The sequence below is a fragment of the Drosophila obscura genome, unplaced genomic scaffold, assembly GCF_018151105.1.
Source record: "Drosophila obscura isolate BZ-5 IFL unplaced genomic scaffold, ASM1815110v1 contig_150, whole genome shotgun sequence".
Lineage (NCBI taxonomy): Eukaryota > Metazoa > Arthropoda > Insecta > Diptera > Drosophilidae > Drosophila > Drosophila obscura.
In genome coordinates this window covers 7,635,201-7,657,378 of record NW_024542736.1, presented here as the reverse complement: position 1 = coordinate 7,657,378, position 22,178 = coordinate 7,635,201, and the positions used below count along the sequence as shown (strand labels likewise).

At 43.8% G+C, this 22,178-nt stretch overlaps 3 protein-coding genes across 16 annotated transcripts; 1 reads left to right on the top strand and 2 right to left on the bottom strand.

The window, feature by feature from the left end:
- Positions 1–236: 236 nt before the first annotated feature.
- On the bottom strand, positions 237–1,127 carry LOC111066897 (cytochrome c oxidase assembly protein COX20, mitochondrial). The gene is made up of 3 exons (XM_022355844.2): positions 1,004–1,127; positions 744–931; positions 237–685 (listed from the first exon to the last, which is right to left on the bottom strand). Exons 1-3 carry the CDS (start codon positions 1,031–1,033, stop codon positions 571–573), a joined length of 333 nt encoding a protein of 110 aa, XP_022211536.1. The 5' UTR covers positions 1,034–1,127; the 3' UTR covers positions 237–570.
- Positions 1,128–1,881: 754 nt separating this feature from the next.
- LOC111066845 (traB domain-containing protein) lies at positions 1,882–6,504 on the top strand. Of its 3 annotated transcripts, XM_022355752.2 has the most exons (5): positions 1,891–2,108; positions 2,339–2,745; positions 4,107–4,840; positions 4,902–5,021; positions 5,086–6,504. In XM_022355752.2, the coding sequence occupies exons 2-5, from the start codon at positions 2,610–2,612 to the stop codon at positions 5,749–5,751; spliced, it is 1,656 nt and encodes a 551-aa protein (XP_022211444.2). In that variant the 5' UTR covers positions 1,891–2,108; positions 2,339–2,609; the 3' UTR covers positions 5,752–6,504. The 3 variants fall into 3 exon arrangements, with proteins under 3 accessions (XP_022211446.2, XP_022211444.2, XP_022211445.2); XM_022355753.2 differs by lacking the exon at positions 1,891–2,108 and having other exon boundaries at positions 2,168–2,745; XM_022355754.2 differs by lacking the exons at positions 4,107–4,840; positions 4,902–5,021; positions 5,086–6,504 and adding an exon at positions 2,805–4,069 and having other exon boundaries at positions 1,882–2,108.
- A 239-nt stretch (positions 6,505–6,743) lies between these two features.
- Positions 6,744–22,164, bottom strand: LOC111066847 (C-terminal-binding protein). 12 transcript variants are annotated; one of them, XM_022355755.2, is made up of 8 exons: positions 21,879–22,164; positions 13,439–14,014; positions 13,058–13,363; positions 12,717–12,977; positions 12,496–12,636; positions 12,152–12,374; positions 8,178–8,455; positions 6,744–7,740 (listed from the first exon to the last, which is right to left on the bottom strand). In XM_022355755.2, exons 2-8 carry the CDS (start codon positions 13,631–13,633, stop codon positions 7,657–7,659), a joined length of 1,488 nt encoding a protein of 495 aa, XP_022211447.1. In that variant the 5' UTR covers positions 13,634–14,014; positions 21,879–22,164; the 3' UTR covers positions 6,744–7,656. The 12 variants fall into 12 exon arrangements, with proteins under 12 accessions (XP_022211447.1, XP_022211455.1, XP_022211453.1 ...); XM_022355763.2 differs by having other exon boundaries at positions 8,178–8,431; XM_022355761.2 differs by having other exon boundaries at positions 8,193–8,455; positions 21,879–22,163.
- Positions 22,165–22,178: the final 14 nt, after the last annotated feature.

The following is a 22,178-nucleotide window of genomic DNA, read 5'->3' as shown; positions in this document are numbered from 1 at the left end:
TGATGCGGCGGTAATCAGTCAGGTAGAATCCCAAATAGTCGGCTAGACTATCTGTCAAAACACTGCCATTGACTCGCTTTGCTTTCGGTGTTCTTTCTGACACTGTTAACTGTGTGAGTTTTAATTGACCGACAGAAGAGAATGAGATGGCCAATCGTTCATTGCTCTTCACTTAGCATACAGAAAATTACATTCGGCTGTCGAACCGAACTGGGTTGAAAGATTTTTACATCTAATTGATAGGACTGTTCGAAACCTTTAATTAAAATTAAATATTATGCACGATGTCGTGTAGAATATTCAATTAGCAATGAATATAATATATGTGTAGATCCCCCTTGAGGGTAGATCTTTTATATTTCACAAAGTATTGTGCATAACTAAACAAATCTCTTATTTGTTCTACTGTTAGGTAAGATTTCACTTACAAAATAATCTATTTGTATATTGGTAAATTTAAGGCTGTTTAGTAACAAACGAATTTTAAAACAAGGAAAATTTACCTGAGTCAGATCAGATGCACATACACATAGGAGGAGTAAAATATTTACAATATTTGTATTACTAATACTACGCAGACTTAAGGTCTAATTCTTTTTCGACATTTGTGCCTTCGTATAATGCCTGGCGGCGCATGGCCTCACGTAACTGCTGCTGCTCAAACCGGCGGGCAGACCATTGATACCTGTAAAAACAACAACAACTGATAAACGGTTCAACGGGCCAAGGACAAATCAACCAACCGGCAGGACATCCAATACGCGATGGTGCCGCAGAAGAAGGATCCGAAGCCCACGTGCGTGGAAAGATGTGTACGGGAGGTGCCCAAAAAGGTCAGCACGCCGATGCCAATTCCGCCGCTGATTCCGTACAGAAAACTGTTACGAAAGCATGGTATCTGGGCAACATCGCGTCCGAAGATAACGAAGCTCTAGAATGATTAGTGTTCAGATAGTTAATACTTTTACTAGGCTGTTATCAATGCGCTTTCTGCATTTCCTACCTTGCTGGAGTCCTCAGGTTCCTCTGCCATGCTATAATTTCAATTTAAAGTCTTAAATACCAAAACAAAACAATTCAAGCGGTGGGAACAACAGCTGTTTGTGGCCAGTGCTGCTCTACCAACGAAAAACTTAAAAACCCGATCGTACGACTCAGGACTGACGTCATGCGATGTTTTGCTGTTTGACGACCCAACTTTTGCCACCTTGCCATCTCTAGTTGCAAAAATAAGTGTACAATTTGAAGCGGTAGCAGGTTTCACTAAATTAACCCTTGTCCAACATAAAGGGTGTTGCTTATGAAAATATACTATCCAGATTACTATTTTCAAAATTATGCAACGAATGCACAAAACTATCAACCACAAATACATTATCATTTTGTCAGAGTCTCTGTCGAAATGTACATACAAATGAAGTTAATATATTGCAAATGTGTAGTTAGCGAGTAGTTACCATGTAAAACATCAACTTTGCCATTTGGTCCATTTTCTTCGGTATATTTACGGTATATTTTGGTATTTTTCTGAGGGTCTGATGGTGTATTTTATCTATTAGAGCTGTCAAACGATTGATAGTTGAGCCATCGATAGTTTTGAATGTTTTGAAAAACAATCGATACTATCGTAATAGTATCGAGCTCAAATAATTATTAAAAAACCATTGAAACCTTTAAGGAACTTGTCCATTGTAAAAATTAGATGCCACCTGTCGATTTTTTTTACAAATTTGTCTTCGTATTTTATAGAAGCCAATCCAAACATATCAAAAGCACAACGACTGTAGCTTGATACTATCATGATAGTCGCAAAACCGTCGATAGTAGAGGCTAATGGTAAAATATCGATACTATCGATAGTGCCCTCGATGGTTTGACACCTCTATTATCTATAAATCCGCGGTCACACTGCTCGGCTCGTAACTCTTCTCTTTAGTTTTTTGGGTTTTATTACGATTGCACTCACTGGTATAAATAAATACAATTAATAAATTCACGCGCCCCGAGCTCAGCAACAAATCTGTGTCAATTATTAGTCCGTTGATGCCAAAAGAACTTCCAGCAGTGCAACACAACCCCACGCCACACCAGAAAGCAACACTTTTAGGGTAAGTAGGCTGTAGCAACGCTGCCTCAACTTGGATTTCGACAGTGTAGGCCAAATACCTGGGTGAACGGATGCTTCATATCAATTGACTTGGACTTTTCCATCATAGCAAAAAAAAACTTAGTTTCACTCGGCACTGGACACGTAGACAAAACACAGCAATCAATTTTCAGTTGAAGAGTTCTCGGTATTATCTGTATCTCTGATAATCTCTCTACTTAACTGTTGCAGCGCCTTCACGTTATTTATCACAAGACGGCCAGGCCAGGCCAACAGCAGTCGTCGAACACACTACGACGGCACACGGGCTGAAAAAAGAAACAGAAACTGATGCCCAGCCAAGCGAAGGCCTAGCACATACATACACACATACGTGGACGCTGTTTCTCTGACTATAGAATCCGAATTTCGACTCGCAAACGACTCTTCCAAACAACTGTACACACAAAAGACGCGCACGTTGAAAGTACATACAGAACGGCACCGCACCGCACCGCACACGATGGATGTATCAAGCTCATCGTTTGAGTCCTCCAGTGCAACGATGGATAATAACAGCAGCTCTTACACAGGCGATACCACACTATACGACAGCGCGCTGGACAACCTATCCGCCACGGCTTACAAGTCCTGTAATGGTAAGTCAGGTTCATGGGGTCATGGGCCCTTTTAGTAGTTGTTAAACAATCCTTAACAGATAAGACTGAGACGTCGAATTTGGGATCACGCGGCCAGATAAACGAGGCTCAGATGAACAGGATCTACCATGGGAATCATCGACACGTGTGTCGCTCCCGAAGTGTCACAAAATCCGAGAAGCACGATTTTTGCATGCGCTGGCTCAATTCCTTCGATTCCCCGAATCTCAAGTGCAATGCGGAGGTGTCACCACGGAAAACAGGCTCCACAAAGTCTGGCTCAAGGGTTTCGCAGAAGCTTCATAAGCCATGGACGAACACATTGCCGGTTCTTTTGGAGGAGTCAGAGCAGAAAACAGATGCAACATGTTCGTGCCCCATGGTTTCGGAAGAGCATCATGAGCAAGGCATGAAGCAGGGACAACTCGATCGTTGGCACGGGCATATGGAAGCTTCGTTTATAGCGCCCTCTAAGCTCAAGTCCGAACAGCAAAGTACAAGAAGCAATCGCTCCATGGTTTCGAATAATCAATATAAGCTAGATATGAAGCTCAAAGAACGTCACATACCCCAATTGGGAGATCATGTTACCATCCAAGGGCATCTGGAAGCTGCGTTTAGAAAGCCCATCAAGCTCAAGTGCGTCCAGAAAAAAAACCCTGACCCCATTGCATTGCAAACGCATCATAAGCTAAGGCTGCAGCACACAGAACTCGTACGTCAGATAGACTCCGCTAAGCTGAGGCTTTCTGTACTCGAAATCGAAAAGGATTACGCGGAGAATGCGCTAATGAAGGCAATCCAGGAAAGACAACTCAAGGGGCCCTTCACTGACCAAACTAAAGCGAATCTTTTTGATGAAGCGCTGAAGGCGCTCGAAGCCCAAACTGCAGCCACTTTTCCAACTCAGTTTCTATCAGAAGTATTCTCGACAGTCGCAGACGAGGACCAGCTATCCAATCATTTCTCAAATTTAGACAACGAGCTTTGTGATATAGTGGACACGCTTTGCGTGGAAAATTACAAACTGAAGAAGGAGTCGCAGGAAAAAAAGGTCAAGCTAAAGCTTGAAGCTCTGAAGGAGATGCTGGCCAAAACATATCAAAAGCAGGTCAATAGGGAGGCGAAGAGCTACCAGAAGCGTGCTGCAGCATTGAAGAATAAATGCTTCGATTTGCTGAAGCAGTTCCTAAAGAACAATATCCCCGAAAACGAAAGCAAGGAGTTTCTAAAGGAACTGAAAGCTCTCTATGAGAAGGACACTCAAAGTTTCTAATTTATATATTTCTTACTCGTATTAAACAAATCTTTGTGTGCTGCTGTACCTTATTGTCTTTTATCTTCTTTTCTTTCGTCCGCAGAGAGTCTGATTAGCGATATTAGCAACCACATCTCGATGCCTACGAATGGCGCTAGCAAAGTGGACAGCGCAGATCTTGGCAGCGAAGCAGCTGCCTTCAAGGCAGCCGCTTCTGCAGCGCCTGCTGCATTCACCGGTCCCACCACCCAAGCTCTAAATGCCAGCATGCTGCTCATCCAATCGGAGAGCACCGACACGAACACCTCGCAGGAGGAGGTGGATCCAAAATCGCAGCTGGCCAACAAGACAATATTCAAGACAGATAATCCCAATTTGTCAATTATAGAGATAAACGATAATTCGATTAAAGCCGAGGACCTCGAAAAGGAGGTCGTGCTGATTGAGGGCGACAACGTTAAGCCCATACTGAAGAAGTCGCCCAGCAAAGGGCCCGCCCCGGCCCCACCCTCGGCCTCGGACCCAGCCCTGGTCACAGACAAGCGACGCCGTAAGACAGAGTCATTGCTGCAAACGAGCAAGCAAAAGCTGGACATCTCCATAGCCGAGGCCTCGGCAGCAGCCGATGGAGGAGACAATGACAATCGTGAGATGCTTGTTGCGCCCAGCCATGATCAGCCACAGACAAAGCGCGAAATTACAATCTACGATACTCTTGAGGAGTTTGATCAAAATCTTCCGTCGACGGTGACGCTGTTGAACACACCGTTTGGCAGCAAGGTCTATCTCGTCGGAACGGCGCATTTCAGCGAAGAGTCACAGGATGACGTCTCTTTTGTATGCCTGCAAGTTCATCTACTTTCAGCCTCTTACTAACTAGAGACGCCTTCTTTTTCAGGTCATACGCAATGTCCGTCCAGATGTGGTCATGGTTGAGCTGTGTCCATCACGTATACACATTCTGAAGCTGGATGAGAAGACCCTACTGGAGGAGGCCAAAAATATCAATATACCAAAGGTAAGCAAGGCAAAAAGTTGCGGGTGTTGTTAAGTACTAATTCTTTGGTTAATTTCCAACACAGATACGTGGTATTCTACAGACCCATGGCTACATCAACGGGGTCTTCTTCATTCTGCTGCTCCAAATGAGTGCTCAAATCGCAAAGGATCTGGGAATGGCGCCGGGTGGTGAATTCCGTCGGGCCTTCGAGGAGATACACAAGCTGCCTGGATGTATTCTGCATCTGGGCGATCGACCAATTCGCATCACACTGTACCGAGCGCTGCGCGCTCTGTCCTTGTGGCAGACCATGAAGCTCGTCTGGCGCCTGACATTCACAGACAGCATAAGCATCGAAGAGGTGGAGGAATGCAAGCAAAGGGACTTGTTGGAGAAACTGATGCAGGAGATGGCCGGCGAGTTTCCTGCTTACTCGGACGTTTTTGTTCGCGAACGTGATCTCTTCTTGTGCCATTCCTTGCAGGTGGCTGCCCTCCCACAAGCGACAATGGGTGGTTCTGGCATCCGACCTGTACGCGTTGTGGGTGTGGTGGGCATCGGCCATGCCAATGGCATTGCCAAGATGTGGGGACATGTGGACCCCGATAAGATACCTTCCATACTCGAAATTCCGCCGGCCAGCCTTGGTCAGCGTGTTTGCAAGTTCACCCTGAAGTACGGCCTCATTGGCCTGGGATGCTATGGCGTCATCCGCTTTGCGCGGCCCCGTCTGACGCGTTTCTTTTGAATTTATTCGTGGGGACACCTACTACTTTCGCTACGTTGTTAAATTTTTATTTTATTGACTTGCAAATCCCTGCGCAGAATATATAAGCATATGCCACTCACTGACAATTAATTGGTATTGTATTGTACAATTGTTTTGGTAGGGATCCTTTATACACGAAATACAACCACGGATGTAAATATTTACATACCTGACCCACACACACACAGACACATCTATACAAATCTGAAAATACTTGTACACATAATCCTAGTTGTAGAATCCTCCCGCATTCGCTATGTAGAAAGTGGGACTCGAATTGGTTATACACCTGTGTTGTTATCCTGCGGATTGTTAAACAAAAAGACAGACCTACACTACATATACACGAAACTAAGTTTTGCATAATTAAGGCATTGTATTGTATTGTATGCTGTATCGTACAAGGTTTCCTAGCAGGGCTGGATCTGGTGCCCCTTGTGTTAAGCTCAAGAATACAATTAATCAAATCATCCTCTTTAAGCATCCATCTGCAGCTACAGTACAGCGATGCTGCTAATGTTGTATCTTCCACTTCATACTCTCTCATAGATGTTGTTCATTCCGTAGTAGCAAACAAAACAAAAAACACTCAAAACATAAACCACAGCTAGTACAGTTTATAATTAATCGAAACGTGATGGACCTTCCGATGGCCGTGCTACAAATATGTTATATAAAGAAAAAGAGAAGGGGAGGAATTTTACAAAAAACAAAAAAAAAAACCAAACCAACCGAAGCATACCAACCTAAATGTACTTTACTAACTATAACTATAAACTATACACATACATACATACATATATGTACTATATCTGAGCGTTGTAAACGTGTGAAAACTGTTTTAGAAATACAAAAAGTAAAGGGCAAACAAACACATCTATTATCTGCTTAGGTTAGCCAATCATAAATGGTGTTATGTAGCATTTAGTATAGAATCTACCCGCCCCGAAAAAAAAACTGTCCTTTGTGTATAACAGACTCAAATAAATGTATTCAAATCAATATAAAAGTGAATCGTACTCTTTTTTACCCCACAACCAAACCGCTAACCCTTGAGTATTGGAATGTCTTTGATTTTCTTTTTTCTTTTGTTTTATTATGTACTTTAAACGTAATCTTAAGCACTAAACGTCTCTCATCTTGTGTGTTGCTTTTGTTTCGTTTCGTTTTCTTCTGTTTTGTTTTGTTTTGTATGCCATAATTGTGTGTGTTTTGTTTTCTCGTAATTAAAAGTTTCCAACATTGTTTTTTGTTTTGCGCTTATATGTAGTAACATATTTCTTTCACTTACAATTTCCTGCAATACAAATAAAAATCTTACGATTGTAACTGTATAAAGTTCTAAATAGTTACAAATTAAACACTAAATATGTAGTTAATTTTGAGGCGTGTGGTGTGGTGTTGTTGTCTCTCATCCTTTTGCATCGCTTCTTTCTTTTCCTTCCGTTGCCGATTTCTTCTTCTTTCTGTGCTTTATGGTGTTTTGGGGGGTATTGGGTTTTGGGGTTTTTGGGTTGTGGTAATGCAAATGTGTATCGTACTTTAAATTATATGTAACATAGAAACTTGGAAAAATTCAAATCAAGCGCTGGCGCAGGTGCGCCTGGAATCGTCGAGCAGACAGACAGACAGCAGCAGCAGGACAGAAGAGCGATGGTGGTGGGGGGAGGGCAGGGGTTTGTCACACTGAAAGACAGGCCATGCCCACTGCCGACTACTACTCCTTAGGTGCAAAGTATAGAGGGTTGGTTATCCATCTTCTGGCCAAGCTTTTGTGTGTGTGTGTCTCGTCTCGTCTCGCTGGGGCGATATCCAGGCACCACTGCCCGTTGTCACTCCAGCTCTCGGCTCCAGCTGCGATGCATCATCAGCAGCAGCAGCAGCCTACGGCGTCTCCGTTGACTCGGCCTTAACCTCCGCTTTTATGCTCGATAACAGATGATTATTAGGGTCGGGCGCACTCAGGGGCTAAAAGCAAGAGTGGGAAGTGGATTAGAATCATCGATCATCGACTGGGGCAGCGCGTCTGCAGCGTCAATCACAATCTGTTAGTAGCCCTAGCCTAGCCAACCACGAAACTACATACATATGACTGCATTTGTCTACGACCAACACGGGGGGGTTCCTGGCTACTGGCTTACTGGCCTGCCAGACAACAGGACCAACAGGAGCGCAACAGCAACAAACACAAACAATTTATCTAATCCCACAAACACACACGCACACGCATACGCACACACGGCGTTTGCATAGCTCCACGACATGGCATTGGCATTTGGCATGGTGGAGTGGAGTGGGAGTGGCAAGGTGGCAACTGGTGGTAAGATGGTAACTGGTAACTGGCAAAACTTAGGACACACATAGCGCACACACAAACACAAGACAACAGAGGTACGTGTACCTACCGATTGGCTACTCACAATTCCGAGCGGCAGTCCACCAACTTGCGGCGACAAGTGCGGCACCGTGGGCACAGCGGTCGGCGGCACCGGTGACGGCAGGAGTGCGGCTGCTGCAGCGGCCACGGCGGCCGCAGCAGCGGCTACGGAGTTGGGCGGCGGCGGCTGAGCCAGAGCAGAGCTGCTGCTGCTGCCAATGTTTGTTGTACTGTGGGGACCATCGTGCGGTGTGGTGCTGTGTGCCCGATGATGCAGTGCGCCTGTATAATAGCCGCCATTTAATCCTGTTTTGTATTTCGATTGTTTTTTGTATTTGTATTTGAAAGTTAGGTAAAGATTATGAAATGTTGCTGGTGTTTTTTTTTTTTTTGGTTTGTTGTCTGTATTTATGTGGGGGGAATTGATTTTCTTGATTGATTGCTTGTGTTCTGGGTTCGAGTTCTGATTTTGTGCGAGTAGTAGACGTTGGCAGAGTCTGAGTTCTGGGTGGTGACTGCGTGTGATCTATGAGAGTTTGGGGCTGGCTCGGAGAGCGGAGACTGCGAGGACAGGGAACTGTGGACTGTGATGCGATGAGTGCGGAACAGGCCCTGCCCTGTACGGGTATACCGTTCCGTTCCTTACAGCTAATTAGTACAATAAGCTATGGCTGTGGCTGTGGACGGACAGCCATAAATTACTGACTTTCGCCTGGGGGTGAAACGAGCTTACGAGAGCTTAAACTACGTATATAGATATGGGTGGGTAGGTGTGCGTTATTTCAATCTCATTAAGTACTACTAATAAGGCTTGGCTTGGTCTGCTCTCTGCTGCTGCTCTGCTGCTGCTTGATCTCAATTCATGATCCCAATAGAAAAAAACGTGAATGGCAGTGAGGGTTAAGGAAAACACAGTCTTGCAACACTGCCACACAAATGGAACAACGAACACGATCCGATCCGATACGATCACTTAAACATGGACTTCCGCAAGTTAAACAATAATTGGTTCATTAAAGATTTTGTTTTTATTTGTTTTTATCTTCTTGGGTTTCTTTTGTTTTTTGTTTTGCATTGTTTTCTGGAAAGGTTTTCTTGGTTTTTAAATTAACTTCTCTTTTTTTATCATCATCTCCATCATCATCAATCATCAGCTTCTTGTTCGTCTACTTTTTGTTTCGTTTTCTTTTTTTTGTTTGTTGCTTCATCGTCAATTGTTACGCTTTAATTTTATTTAGCTTTCACAGTTATTAAAAATATCCTTTTATACATTACAAAATAACAGTATTTTATTCTTTTGTCTCATTTACTCATTACGTTTACTTTTTTGTTTACTCTTTACTCATTATTTTTTACGTTTAGCTTATGCTTATTTATGTTTTACTTTGCTCATTTGTTGTGTTGCAGCTTGCTATATAGGATCGCGTGTGTGTGTGTGTTTTATGTTTGTGTGTGGCATGGGTGTGTGTGTGTAACTGTTGTCTGTGTGTGTGTGTGTGTGTGGGTGTATGCGTGTATGCTTTGTGCTTGTAAATGTTTTCAAATATTACAAAATTTGCATCCCTACAAAACAACAAACAAACCAAAAAACAGAGTGGATTGGGAGCGGATGCTGGAGAATGGCGGGGGCTGGTTGAGGGACGGGGGACACTAACTAATGCAATAATAAAATATTTTTCTTACTTAAGGAAAACGATTGGATTGGATATCTGTGTGTGAGTGTGTCTCTTTTTTTATGAGCATATAAGGAGTAGATAAATAAAGAAGGTTGTTTCAAAAAATTTAAGGAAACTCCATCCAATATATAGGCATGGGCATCGCCGCAGACTGCTTGAAGCTTTTTTTTTCTCTTTCGTTCGTTTAAAATTAAATTGCAAAATTGTACAAAATGATACTCTCACAATTGTTGCGCGTCCTTCTGATTCGCTTTAAATGTATGTAAATATATATATGTGTATATATATATATATGCATTCTCGTTAATCTGTTAAATAATATTACAATTTAAACGCTAACAATGTTTAATGGGGATGGGTGGGGAGTGGGATGTGGAAAGGAGGCCAGGGCCACTCTCTGATGATCCCATAATATCCCTTCCATCCGTTGCTCGCTCATCATCGATCATCGTTCGTAAAGGTAAATCTAAGTTCATTAATATTACATGTATTATTCTTTCCTTCTTTTTTTTTGTGTGTGTTTGTTTTGCTTCATATCATTTTTTGTTTTGTTTTGTTTTTGGGGATGTTGTTGGGTTTTGTTTTTGCTTTAATATAATTTTCTGTTTATATTTTAAATGTACATAGACTATGCTTTAAATGTTAATTGTAGTTCTTTCCTTCTATTTATAGATGTGGTTGCTGAGAGTCTAGTCTAACGCGCCGTGTTGTCTCCTATATATTAACGTATATAAATATTACTTTTTTGCTGTATTACAAAAATTGTGGTGTTCGGTTCGGTTCGGTTCGTAAGGCGAAAATAAACTTGGATGATGAGATCATTTATGCAATATAGTAAGTAGTTAGTAGAGCAGAGCTTGAGCAGCAGAATAGCATTTTCATTTTCAAATATTTTCACATTTTCAACATTTATCAACATTCTTAAATTGTTTTCTTTTTTTGTTTTGTTTTGTTGTCTTTGTATCTATCGTTTACAAAACGAAAGTCAGCAATAAATGGCGCAAAATCAATTAGTAACTAGCCAATTTTCATGTTCCCTCTTATGACTAAAAATTAAGTTTTGTTGTTTCTGAAATGTTTTGACGAGGGAGCAGCGGCGGGTGCAGCTCTCGATCTGGTTGGTATTTCTATTTTGCTTTTCTTGTTTCTGGTTGATTCTAGTTTATAATTGTGTTAACTTGTAAATGGATATCTCTCGGTACAGTGAATCATCGAGTGGAGGGGAGGATGCTGCTACTGAACAATATTACTCCACATACTCCTCTCTTCTCTGATTGTTTCTAGTTTCTGTTTAAGTAAGGCCAAAAGCACGGGGTACGAGTATTTAAGTTGGGACTTGGATAAGTAGGGAGACTTGGAATTGAGGAAGAAGTTAAGGTAGGTAAGTCGCCGCGAAATATTAACAACAACAATAATCCATCATATTGTTTACTTTCACCTTGTTTTCGTGTGTAGATATTCTTGTGAAATATATATTTATACATGTATATCGATAGTGTCGTGTATGTATATATGCATATAGTTGTGTGCGTTTGCTTGGTATATAAGAGTCAAGAATGCTTCTGGGGGGTGAGAAGTCCTACGTCTCAAAACGAAGCGGGCTGTTCAGTGAAAGTTGAAGCTGAATAATCTCTGAAGCTATTGGGAAAGCATTTGCAGTTCTCTCACACAATCCATATACATATACACACACATACATATACATGTATACATATACACATATATAGATAATAGTTAATAAACTGTGGGCAACATCGGCTGCGCTCTAAACCTCCGCATCTGCATCGAAACATTCTCTCTATCGAACCGAGGAGCGGTACCCCCTCTCTACCGATATATATATATATATATATATATGTATACATATACATATTTATATAGCTTAAACTGCATTACACTTATATATCATCTCAACTCTTACAGCGTGTTCTCATCTCCCGTCGGTCCGTCTGTCCGTTCGTCTGTCTGTCTGTCTATCTATATATACTATATATATACTTTCGAATGAGTCAGAGAAAGAATAGAAGTATGATTTTTGGATGCATATACATATATACTACATCTGCTTGGGTATGCGTTTGTTTGAGTGTGTGTGTGTGTGCGTGTGTGTGCTAGTGTGCGGTATGTGTGTATGGGTGTGTGTGTTGTATAAAGTATATATGATTTCTTTAAACGATTTCTGGTATCTGTATTGAATTGATTCTTGTTCTGTTTTTTGTTTTGTTGTTTTACTTGTAATAACGCTCTCTTTCTCTCTCTCTCGCTCTCTCTCGCCTGTCTGTTGTTTCTCTCTACTTTTCTTGATTTGATATCATTTGTAGTTTACCTTCGGGATAAACAGCCGCCGCGACGCCACCGGCCGCAGCGGTGGGCGGCGTGCGCATAAAGTACTCCTTGTTGACACAATTCCTCAGCACATCTGGAATATTGCCGACAATTGCTCGTCGGATCTCAGTGGCTGCCATTTCGCGCAGCTCCGTGGCGGACGCGTCGCTGAAGAAGGCGGCGTGTGGTGTGCAAATCAGATTGGGGGCATCCTTGAGGGCGCCCTGCAAGCGTTAAAGGTTGCACAAAAACAAAAACAAAATAGGTTAGTAGGGAACATGCTCAACATTGGCGCGACGTCGTCTCAGATTGCGTAAAATGTCTCGTTTTACAACAATCTCTTACTTGAAATACATTGTAAGGTTCGTTTTCGTGCACATCCAATGCGGCAGCTCTTATCCGGCCCTGTTTCAGCGCCAACGCCAAAGTCTCGTCATCCACCAGACCGCCGCGGGCGGTGTTCACCAGAAATGCACCAGGTCGCATCTATATAGCCGCCACGCGAGAGAAAGAGATTGTTAGATTCTGGATACGATATTTAGGGTGCGTGCGACTCACGACTCCACCTGTTTAATTGTGAATTCATTGATTAAATGATGATTGTGCTCGTTGAGCGTGCAATGCAGTGAGACGCAGTCGGACTGGAATAGCAGATCCTGCAGCGTGTAGACGCGTGTGAGGCCCAGTGACTTATCAATGCCGTCGGGTAGGTAGGGATCGTAGAAGATGACATTGAAGCCAAATGCTTTTGCTCTCAAGGCCACGGCGCTGCCAATGCGACCCAGTCCGACTAAGCCTAAGGTATCGCCGCGTATGCGTGCACAGCCCTGTGAAATGCAACAAAATAATATTAGGGATCAGGTTGCTGGCTAACGATTGCAGATTGCTACGTGAATTGGATTCTTACATGCGCTGCCTCTCGCACTTGCTCGGGGCCCGTGAACTTTTTGCCTTCGCGCACCATATTCGCCAGCCAGTATGTGCGCCGGTAGAGGTTCAGGATCAGGCACATCGTTGTGTCCGCCACCTCCTCGACACCGTAGCCGGGAACGTTGCACACGGCGATGCCCAGTTCGCCCGCTGCCTTCACATCGATGTTGTCTGTGCCGCTGCCAATGCGCACAATGATGCGTAAAGCTTTGAACTTCTCAAGATCCTCCTTTGTCAAGATGATGGTGTGCCACATAAGTGCCCCGACTGCCTCATTGAGCACCTGCCCAAAACAGAAACCATTACAAAGATTGATTAGAAATGAGGATGCAAAATAATAGCTCGATATACTATGTACCTTCTCGTGTATTTCGGAGGTGCTTTGTGCATCGCAGAAGGCAACCGTGGCCACATCCTTCAGTATGGGCATCTCGATCGAGCAGTCGCGGCCATCCAGCAGGGCCACCAGCGGACGTGCCTGCAGTGGCCCATTGGCAAAGCTGCCTTTAACGTCAATGCGCGAGCGCTTCGGCATCATCAGATTCTTGTCCATTTTTTTGTAATTCTGTCCTGTGTCCTGGCACTGCTGCTGCTGCTGCTGTGTCACTGCTATCCGTTGTTGTTGTTGTTTTATCCTTTTTGATTCCTTTCCTCTGTGTGTGTATTATCCGTTTTAGGAGAGGGCAGGCAGGCGCTGGGGATCTGTCTATTCCCTTTGGCCCTTTTTTTTTTTGTTTCTTGTTAGTTGGTTTCTTCTTCTTCTGCTGGACTCACGTTCTTGGGGTTTTAGCGTTATTATCGTCCGTCCCCAACCGCACGCTTTCGATGGCTTTAATTAAATCAATGGGAAACAAAACCTTTTCAAGACGAAGACGATGCAAACGGTGCTGCAATCATTTTTGGCGCTTCATATTGAAATCGAGCAATTGAAATCCTGCAATAAAACAACAAGAGAACAACAAAACATATAAATTAAATGGAAAAACATGAAATGTGATGTACTCGTCCATGTTCGAGGGGACACAAAAAAAAAAACGCAACAATCAGCAGCATACAGCAAACAGCGCATACAGCACATACAGCACAAAACGCCAAAGCCCAAAGCCCCAATGTCAGCAGAAATTGGCCGATGACAAGTTTCGTTTGGATTTCGCAAACATCAGCGCGATAAAGCCGAAGCCGCTCCAACGCGGCGCCCCCCCCGTGCCACCACCGTCACATTGCCATGCGACGACATCGACATATTATCATTGATAGCATTGCGCGTACCGATTGGGGGAGGGGACCAGCGTCAGAGACGCAACGGGGGCGTTGCAGTAACATAGAAACTTAACGCTGTTCACATGCCTCTGCTCTGCTCTGCCTGTTCCTGTGCCCCTCTCCCCATGAGAGTATGAAAGGGCGTTGTTTCTTGTTGGCCAGCAGCAGCAGCAGCTGGTGTTCACGGTGTCGGTGCACAAATAAACCCGACCGCCCTGCCCTCTCCACTGCCACACACGGTATCAGCGTGGCATTGCCCCCGTCTCCATGTGCTTCACAGCTTATCGAGGCAGCAAGTATGTGCCTTGATTAGAGCATGGCATAGGGGTGACAGGGATACAAGGAAATAGAGAGAGAGAGAGGGGGATAAAGAGAGAGAGAGAGGTACCAGGTACGCAGAGTGTACCACTAAACACACTCTGTATTGAGTTGATTTGGATTACGTGGTAGCCCCAGTCCGTCGTATCTTATCAGGGAAACAGCAAGCACTTCTTTGTTATCTGACTGGTGGAATTGTGTGTGTGTGTGGAACGAGAGCCGCCATTCAGTCCAGCGTGGTGTCAATGTGACCGGCGGACGACTCACAATAAATTATGGGAATAGAGTTTGTGTCTGATTCAGTATCTTTGGACTTGCAGCGGATCCATTTCTGATCTCTGAAATTTCGATCCGCACTGTACGCATCTACAATGCATATTCTACAATCTGGGAAATTCAGGAAAATGGGAAACAGAATAGAATAAAGAATTCCAACTTTAAATAGAAACAATGTTCTAGATTCTGTAATAATTACTAAATTCAATGAGTTTCGTTTATTGGAGAGGCAGCAGATTTACTGGCTTACATTTAATGCTTTATTTTCACAATGAATATAATGAAATTGTTGTATTAATCGCACACACTAGCAGCAATAGCTAGAGTAATAGCAATAGCAACAGCAATAGCAGCAGATTTTCTATAGAGATGTCTGATAAGCAATGCCAAAGCAAATCGGAACAATAAAGTACACACTTTGACAGCAGTGTGCAGCGGGGAAGAATACATTTATCTGTATAGTATAATATAATATATAGTATTCTTTATACAGTTATAGAGTGTACGCCACATACACACATTATTCTATGTACACACACACACATATTGATAAGCCGTCAATGACTGCCGACTCTCTATGTCTGTCTATAGGCTATGTTTAGCCATGCTCCTCCCTCCCCCACCCAGTCCACCCAGTGCTCACCCAGCGAATGACTGTGGCTCATCAGCCATGTGTCACGTATTGTACAAAAGTATGAAATACGTTTAAATGTGCCCACCGACGAGACTACAATAATAATAATAATAATGGCAACAGCAAAAACAACAACAACAATAAAAACCCAGCACAGATACAGCCGCCTCGACGCTCTATGGGGGGATGGGGTCGCGCTGAAGAGAACGCTCGAATGAGCTCGCTAAATCGCAAACCGAAATACAAAAATAAGCGACGCAATTATGACATACAGCAATGAATAAAAAAAAATCTATTTGTATATGTAGTATATCTCCCATGCCCACCCCTCCCATCTGTTCCCTTCACAGCTCCGTCCCAACCACCCACTGCATGCCACATGTAGTACGTGGTGAATCGTAAGTGAATCCAAAGGCAAGTCAAGTGGGCGCAACGCAACGCAACGCTTTGTTTTCAGTTCACTTCTAAACAGTTATCCATATCTATGCGCATTGAGAATGCGTAGAAATAGATATAATTCCATTTATCGAGTATTTTAAGCATGTTAATGGATTTTTAATTTAAATATTGTTCTCTAGTTGAGTTATCTTCTGGAAACCTCCAGAGAAGCAGTCTGAAATCTGATTGTTTGATTATTAATTGAAACATTCACAAAGGAAGCTGGTTCCGCTGTTAATTAATTATTTTAAATGGGGCTGAATCGTTGAGAAATAATAAAATGAATAAATCTGACCCATACGATTTTTCCTTCGATGATTTGATGACTCATTAAATGAGCGACAAATGTGGAAACTATTTTCATAGCACATTCAACTTGAAACCCGATTGATTCACTCTCAACAACAACAAACCATTAATCCGCAGGCCTAATGGTGATGAAACGCACTGTCTCCCAGTCCACATGGAACTTACGTACGCATCCAATGTACTTCGCCCCGAGACAACTTCGACCGATGCCGAAATGAAATGGTGGTGGAATTGTTATTTTTAATTTTTTTTTTGTATTGTTGAAACAAGTTTGCGCCGCATAAAGACGAAAAGTCGATGAGTCGCCGCACCGCACCGCACCGCACCACAACCACACAGCACACAGCACAAATGGGGAAAAATGTCAGTTGAAAGTTGTTAAAGCGCGCCAAAAACCGGTTTCAGGTCGATTGCAGAGAGAGGCTGGGCTGCTGCTGCTGCTGCCCCTGCCCTGCCACAGGATGCAGCAATAGCAATGTGCGCGCGCCCACGCCGCCGCCACCAGTGGGAGAAGCACTCGTTTTCTCCGGCGAGAATGTGTTTTGTGGAGCCGAGAAAACCTGTTGATGCCTTCAGGCGAATCAGGCAAGGCATGCCGCTTCTCTTACCGTGCGAGAGAAATATCAAATCAAACAACATGGGAAATCACATCGAACGCAAAGGCAAACGAGAGGAGAGGGGGGCAGTATAAATCACCAACAACCACTAGCGCCGCAGCAGCGTACAGTAAATCTCGGCCGCGTATCTAACAGATACATTCTGAGTGTGGTGTGTGTGACGCGTTGCTACCTGAAGCTGATGCCGAAGCTGAGAGCTGAGAGCCGAGAGCCCCGAACCCGATCCAGTCAAGCCGCCGGCTGTCTAACAGAAACAGAAATCGTATCGTATCAAGCTGCAGCGGCAGTGGCAGTGGCGGGCCAGCCGGGGAGCATCAGCCTGCCGCCAGTAACCAGCAAACGATGACGACGGCGGCCGTGTACATATATTTTATGGTCGTGGATTGGGATTGGGACTGGGAATGGGACGGGAACCGGTTTATCAACACGAATGGAGCAGACGACGACGACGACGACGCACGATAACAGAGCGGCAGAGCGGAGCAAACGTACACGCTCAATGGTAGAGTTGTTTTTCCTTTTCTTTCCTCTTCTCTGCCTTTATTTTCACTTGGCTGTTTTATTTTTCGTTTTTTTGCCACAATTTCAGGCAGGAAAAGCCATGTTCGCTTAAATTGTTTGTTGGCTTAATGCCACAATAACGACGCGCTGCCTGCCTGCATGCTGGCTCCAGCGACGGACGATTCGTTTCGTTTCGATTCCGCCGGGAGCACGAGCACTAGCTCGGCTTAGCAATGCGCTGGTATGGGTGCGTGTCCGTCCATGTTTTTGCGTTTGCATGTGTATGTATGTATCCCAGTAGAAAACACGTTTAAATAAAGTCATGCGCATTTGTATGCCGGAATATACAGATTGGAATTGGACTGTGTGTGCTGAATGGGGAAAACTTTTAAAGTCCTGATGCTGTAACACACACACACACACAGGACTAGCATACAGAGGAAAACCAATTGAGGGGGAGGCTCTCTCTGCCTTTACCCCTACCAGAACCAGTGCCAGTGCCACTGCAATTGCAACTGCGACTGCGTCGGCAAGCATTCGAATCGAAGCAAGGGGAGTGGGGACGGGGGACTACTGCAACGATTTAAGGTCTTGGAGCTCGGAGCGTAGCTTGTTTTGCCCGAATTAACGGCTTCCTCTGCTGCTGCTACTCCTCTGCGTTGCGTTCATGACGTTGCGTTCCCGCGTTTTTTGCTGCCTTTTCTCTTCTTTTTGCTTTCCGTTTCATGCATATGCATTAAAGCCGGCTCACAAAATGACGCCAAAAGCTACCACGAGGTTTGCTGCCATGTCTGTGCGCTTTTACGAATAATTAATTGTGTACAAATGTTATGTGCACTTTCAACAAAAAAACACAACGTGAACATTTAATGCTGGGGAAAGTCTAGTGCAGCATTGCATCATAAATTAATGGCAATCGATTTGAACTCTGTCCAGATACATAAATACTGTATGATATTTAACTTCATTTAAACATTTAATTGGTTCGAACGCATTAAAGTTACACTCGAACTTCTCAGATTTGTAAATCGATCGAAATTACGGGGGCAGAAATGTGACGACGGGAAAAGGTGTTTGAAAATTTAAAAAGTGTTTCACCTGAACAGAAACATCTGTCAAAACTTAAGTTCTCTTTACGCCTAGTATTTGTATCCCACTTATTCCATTGAAAACTTCAATGGCCGCGAAACTGCCAGGTGTGCGCAGGCATTGTTGTTTCCGCTGCCAAATGGGGATTATGTATAGTAACGAGTGGTACGAGAATTATGGGAAACAAGCCACTTAATTTGTTGCCTGTGGGACTGACATTGCCCAATGTTTCATTAGTGGTGGTGCTGCTGCGCTTTTTCTACCATTTCGTCTTGCCTTTCCTTTTTGTATTGATTCGAGCGACCGCTCGACTCTACTCTGCGCGAATGACGCAAATCGGAAAAGTGCAAGCTGGCAAGCTGACCGACAGAAGTGACCAGTGACCAGAATAACGAACAAAAAATAAAATAAAACAAAATACACTTTATGTGTGTAGTAAGTATATTTTGCTGCCCTCGCACGCTTACGAATTGCTGATGTTGCTGTTGTTTTCGAAGGCATTTGGCAGCACAGCAGCAGCAGCATCCCGAAAGTGTGTACCGGCCGCCGACTGTTTTTATTTAGACGGGTAAGAAGGGGGCGAAAAATCCGCGTAGTCAATTGGCCCACACAGATCGATACGACGGCGCAGGCCATAAGAGACAGATACAGAGCCAGGAGCCAATGTAGTATGTGTTTGTTTGCATTTGTTTCATAGACATTTAAATTTAAACGTTTGCTTCTATTTCGGTATTTCGGTGGCTTGCTTTCGCTTTGCTTTGTTTTACCCACGCCAGCCACCCCTTCCTCTGTGCCTGTGGTGGCCTGTGCTGGTTGCCAGCGAGTGTGAAATTCTTTGGGCAGGTGTGCATTTTTTTACGCGCGCAGTCAGCAACAAACAAAACGGCAAACACCCATCGAAAATAAAGTAAAATGAAATGATAACATGAAAAACAGAAAGAGAGAGAGGGGGCATGACAAGTGCAGGGTGGTGGGGAATGGGAACTAGCATTGACAATAAATATCTTCTACAGCTGTGTATTGGTGGACTAGGGAGGGGAGCTTTGGGGTGGTGGTGTGGACTGTTTCAGCAGCATAACAATCAAAATTTATTATTGCCCGAAAACGGGCCGTGGCGGTGGAGGAGGAGGTGGAAACGGAACGTTTTCGAGTGCTCTTTTGCCAGACGGAAATGTTGTGTTATGCCAGCCAAGTGATAATAAACGGAACAGCATGTACAGTTTTGGTTTCGATGCAGAATAGCGGGCGGGGCAGCAGTCAGAACAATGCAAATGTTCAAAGGGATATTTCGCTGTATGTTGCCAATTCAGCTTTTTTCTAGATAGCTATTTTCAAGCTATTCGGCTATTTTATTAGCACTTCTACAATAACATTACAAAGAAGGGAACGAGCAAGGGGCAAACGTTCATAACAATCAAATGTAACTGTTGTATTTCTCCCCCAATACTGCCCATTTAGACTTTTCCAAGCTGTTTATCTCCATAGATATTGGCAAAGATAAATATTTTTCTGTACATGCTCAACTGATTTTATACATTCACACGATGTACATTTTATTATTTCAGTTAAAGGTACAACAAAAAAATACACTAATAAATACTCTGCCTTTATTTTTGGGCCCGATCTGTCTACTCCACATAAAGTGGCATCCCTGCAAATCACCAATATTGCCGTTGCAAATATGGGTGGGCGAGGGATCGGGGGACAAGTAGAGTTGCTTCTCTGTCTGCCTTTCCATGTGTGTGCATGCAATTGCATGTGTGTGTGTGTCTGTTTGTGTTTTGAGATGGGTACAGGCACGTCGGACAGTGAAAGGGCAAACCAGCGACAAAAACACGACAAGCGAAAAAATTGTTATAAAGCTAGAAACAAGCGTCAATTTGAATGGGGAAAATAGGAAGGGCTGACAATGTGGGGCCCTAGAGGGTGGGGATGTGTGCACACAATATTTATGAACATTCGACAGTAGCAACTTTATCAAATTTATTTTTCCGACGCAGTCTCTTCGGCTATTTCAGAGTGTTTGTGTAAGTGTGTGTGTATGCGCATATAAACAAAACACAATGCGAAAACGTAATTCCAGGCAGCCATGGATTTCCAATCAATATGCAGGCAAAACTATTTATATCCATCCACTCAGCGTGCCCAGCGCCCCGACTGACCAACCAAACCATTCAAGAGGGAAGAGATAAAACTTTAATGCGCACACGTCACGAGAACGAGAGTGGGGCCGGCCCGGCCCAGCTTTAAGCGATTTAAAGCGTCGCTCGGGCCAGGTCGCTCAGTCATTTTCAAGTGTTGAACGAGAAGGGGAAAAGGAACGGGTATCACAAGAGGTGGGCGGGGGCTCCAACAAGGAGGCACTTTCACCCTTTAAAGGACCAAAAACCTCGTAGAAATGTGTCAACACGGCCCCGGGGTCCGAGGAGAACCGAACTGAACTGGCTTTAGTTTACAGGCTGCTGCCTCGCTCTGACTCCCGCGCTAAATGCGGCGGCGGCAAAACAACGATGAGACAGCATGTTGCAGTGGTGTGGGTACTGTATAACCATGCCAGGGAAAGGGGAGGGGTCGTTGCGCAGTGAACCTTGCGTGTATATTGTCACTCGGCAGGCAGGCAGGCACAGCACAGGCAGCCGCAGGGGCAGCGGCAGAAGGCAAAAAGAAGAAATAGACACAAACGCATATTTCAATCGTACGAATGAATGTGTATCTGTGTGCGGGTCGAGTCGTACGGGAAATTATTGCACAATTTTATTTATGTTTTGCAGAGAATATTAAGGCACGCACACTCACTCACTCACTCACTTACTCAGCAGAACTGTGCATTAAATTAAAACAACGCGTTGTTGTGTGTATCGTGTACATACTCACTCACACAAGCACACACAAAATAGTTCCGCTTTAAAAATTCATCAGAATTCTGCACGTTTAAATTTTTCTTGTACACGTTTATCGCGCACACACACTCGCACGCATACACATACACATACAGGGGTTAATGCAAACACACGCATACTTTAGTTTGAGTTGGTGGCAAACAAAAAGACAAATCAAATAAATAGGTATCCGTGAAAATGCAGCAGCAACCAGAGAATAGTATTATTAAACAGCGACGCACATATTTTTCGCTTATTTTATTGCTTTTTCCTTTTTCTTTGTGGTGGCGGCGACGGCGGCGTCCGCAGCAGTATCGTTTTTTTGCGAGTTTGCAATTGGACGAAATTCACGTGCCAAACACAATGCCACACACTATTTTCGAGTAGAAACACTTGGCGGCCATGTTTATACACAAGTTGTTTCTATTTTTCATTAATTATAGGCACTTTTTAGATAGTTTTCAACAATTTTTTTACCAGCAACGCGTCCAAATTCCACTCGCAGCTTTCAAAATGGCGGAATACGAATACGGCAAATTTTTAGTTTTTAGTACAGCAATGACGCGATGCGATGCTACTTGGTACCGCGATGCTACTCGTTGCCGCGTATTGTATGCATGCGCTCCCACAGCTCGACCAAATTTAACACACCTGCGACTATTTATTTATCCAACTTATCACAATTAAATTAATGTTAAATTGCACAAGATTTTATTCGAATAATATATTTCATTTCCTTCTTCCACTTGCACACTAGGGCTGCAAGACCATCGATGG

Bases quoted from the DNA above. Each gene is read 5' to 3' on its own strand.
- LOC111066897 (XM_022355844.2), bottom strand. From the start codon at position 1,033: ATGGCAGAGGAACCTGAGGACTCCAGCAAG. The intron at 932-1,003 runs GTAGGAAATGCA...TAATCATTCTAG, and splicing joins AACCTGAGGACTCCAGCAAG to AGCTTCGTTATCTTCGGACG. The intron at 686-743 runs GTTGGTTGATTT...TTGTTTTTACAG, and splicing joins GCGTATTGGATGTCCTGCCG to GTATCAATGGTCTGCCCGCC.
- LOC111066845 (XM_022355752.2), top strand. From the start codon at position 2,610: ATGGATGTATCAAGCTCATCGTTTGAGTCCTCCAGTGCAACGATGGAT. The intron at 2,746-4,106 runs GTAAGTCAGGTT...TTTCGTCCGCAG, and splicing joins GGCTTACAAGTCCTGTAATG to AGAGTCTGATTAGCGATATT. The intron at 4,841-4,901 runs GTATGCCTGCAA...CTTCTTTTTCAG, and splicing joins CACAGGATGACGTCTCTTTT to GTCATACGCAATGTCCGTCC.
- LOC111066847 (XM_022355755.2), bottom strand. From the start codon at position 13,633: ATGGACAAGAATCTGATGATGCCGAAGCGCTCGCGCATTGACGTTAAA. The intron at 12,375-12,495 runs GTAAGAGATTGT...TAACGCTTGCAG, and splicing joins AACCTTACAATGTATTTCAA to GGCGCCCTCAAGGATGCCCC. The intron at 8,456-12,151 runs GTAAACTACAAA...AATACAAAACAG, and splicing joins GGCGGCTGTTTATCCCGAAG to GATTAAATGGCGGCTATTAT.